We start from the raw sequence: 2426 nt of genomic DNA, 5'->3' as shown, positions 1-2426 counted from the left end.
CATTAAAGTATAGAATAAGACACCATGACCAGCACTATTACTTCACATTGTGCTGAATGCACTAGCTAACACGTAGGTAACTCTTATACCTCCTTACAGTCTTTGCTCAAATTTTATTTTCTCAAAAAAGACTATCCTGGTCAGCCCATTTAAAATTGTGACCTGTCCCTTTTTCTGGAAGCCCCCCAATGCCTTTGTCTTACTCATTTTCCCTTGTCATTTATTATTTCCCTTATTTCCCTTGTCATTTATTATATTCAGTGTATTATAAATTTTACTTATTTATTATGCTTATTGCTTTTTGCATATCTGTCCTGCATCTATAGAAGTGCCAAGAGAGAAATTTTGTCTCCTCTATTCCAAGGGCCCAGTAGTGTCTTGCCCATAATAGGCCAATCAATATTTGTGAAATGACCAAGAGAAAGCAATTAGACTCATAACCCTTGACAAGAGGATGAGAACACCAACACCTTTTTCAAGCAATATGATCATATACCTAGATTAATAAGAATCAACTACAAATCTATCACAAATGATAAGAGAATTCAATAAAACTATCAAACATCAAATTGATGTATGGATAGCTATCACATATTATACTCCTCCAAGGGGAGTACTTTGAAGGTGACCATGGTGATCTTTAGCTGTGAGGTATGTAAGCACTTTTTCTAGGATGAGTTCACAAACTTAATTGTCTAACCTCATAAAACCCTCAATAATTAATAGTGTGGTATAAGCGTATAAATAGATGAATAAATGGAACATAATGCAATGTCCCATAAACACTTGCAAAGCCAAATACATTCAGAAATTGAGTATGTGACCCCCAAAAGAAAGGAAAATTCAATACATGATGTTGAGATAAATACACTTCATACCATATTCCAGAATAAATAACAAACGGAGGGAAGATTTTAAGTGAAGTAATGAAACTATACATGTGATAAAGAAAGCACAAAAACTTCTTCATAATTTCAAATGAACTGCTACAGCTATGTCTCCAAATCCAGAAGCATAACAATTGTACTTGGCATAAGACATTATTGAAAAGTCTACAAAAATGTACAGATAAATGACAAAAGTGTGAAATATTTTCACTACTTCACAGACAAAAGGCTGATTATCTGATGCAAAACCATGGTAAGAAAAACATCAAAACCAAAAAGAAAACTTGGTAAAGAATATAAAAAGATAATCCACTAAAGCAAAAATACAAGTGGCTCTTAACCCAGCGAAAAGATACTCAACCCCACTCATAAGAGAAATGCAAATTAAATTACACTGACACCATTTTTTTCCTCATCTGATTGGCAAATCTCCCAAAATTTAATTAACAAGCTTTGTTATACATTAGCAGGCACTGTCATACACTGCTGGTGGCAATGCAAATTGGTACAAGCTCCACAGAAGACAATTTGGCAATATTTACCAAAATTACAAATGCTAATATGCTCTCACCAGCAATTCTGCCTGTCATTGGAAATTTAGCCTATGATATTTGTGCATAGGTGCAAAATAATGCATGCACAGGCTGTTTACTGTAATATGATTGATTTGTAATAGCTGCAAAACATTGAAAAAACCTGCCCATCCATAGGAAACTGGTTAAAAAACTTTCACATAATGAAATATTATGAAACTAAGAGAATGTTCAAGTAGATCAAGCAAATGGCTTATATGAGTCTGAATTAGGTGCTTTGCTACAACAAAGGAAGAAATGGGTGCAAATGTGTAAGGAAAGACTCTTAGTAAATTTACATGCATTTACTGAGTACTCAAGATGTGATGACTTTTTAATTGTATCAGTTAATCATCTCAGCTAAACAGAAGCAGGTAACACTAATTTATATTTTACATAAAGCTGTTTAACTTAGTCATGATGACATGGTCATAAGTAGTAGAACTGGGATTTGAACTCTAGACTCACTGCATTCTCACTTCTACAGCCCACACTTTTAACTTGTATGATCTCTTAATATTTAAAGCTCATGATACTGAACATTAAGGAGAAAATCGGGGCCAAAAATGACACTGAGGTTTTATGCTTAAGTCATTGAGAAAATAATGATATCAGTCCAAACAAAACATGAAATATTAGTGGGAACAGTTCATTCAGGAAGATTAGACGCAAATCCCACTTCCCTCCAACCAACCCTGTCTCAACATTATCTGAAAAATGTTTTTCTTATATATTATTTATTGGTCCTGTTTTAGTCTCTAAATGTCGGTCTATTCTATGATGAGCCACGGCCAAATTCACTCACTAAAATTCTCTTGTTTCATCAGGTGAGACATTGTCTGACAAGAAGCCTCAGGTGCAGTTAGTCATGTCACACGAAGATACAAAGCTGACCATCCTCGTGAAGCACATGAAAAACATTGTGAGTTTATTCTGTATAAGAAGAAACATGTAAACCTACATTTAG

General features: G+C 34.2%; 1 protein-coding gene across 1 annotated transcript in view; it reads left to right on the top strand.

The window, feature by feature from the left end:
• The window catches only part of PIK3C2G (phosphatidylinositol-4-phosphate 3-kinase catalytic subunit type 2 gamma), a 372023-nt gene that overhangs the window by 330042 nt on the left and 39555 nt on the right, over positions 1-2426 (top strand). The window contains exon 28 of the mRNA XM_023508742.1: positions 2287-2381. Within this exon, the coding sequence (XP_023364510.1) occupies positions 2287-2381 (95 nt within the window). The remainder of the gene's footprint in view (positions 1-2286; positions 2382-2426) is intronic.

This window comes from Otolemur garnettii, unplaced genomic scaffold, assembly GCF_000181295.1.
Source record: "Otolemur garnettii isolate 467f Iridium unplaced genomic scaffold, OtoGar3 scaffold00271, whole genome shotgun sequence".
Lineage (NCBI taxonomy): Eukaryota > Metazoa > Chordata > Mammalia > Primates > Galagidae > Otolemur > Otolemur garnettii.
This window is presented reverse-complemented; position numbering and strand designations above follow the sequence as displayed.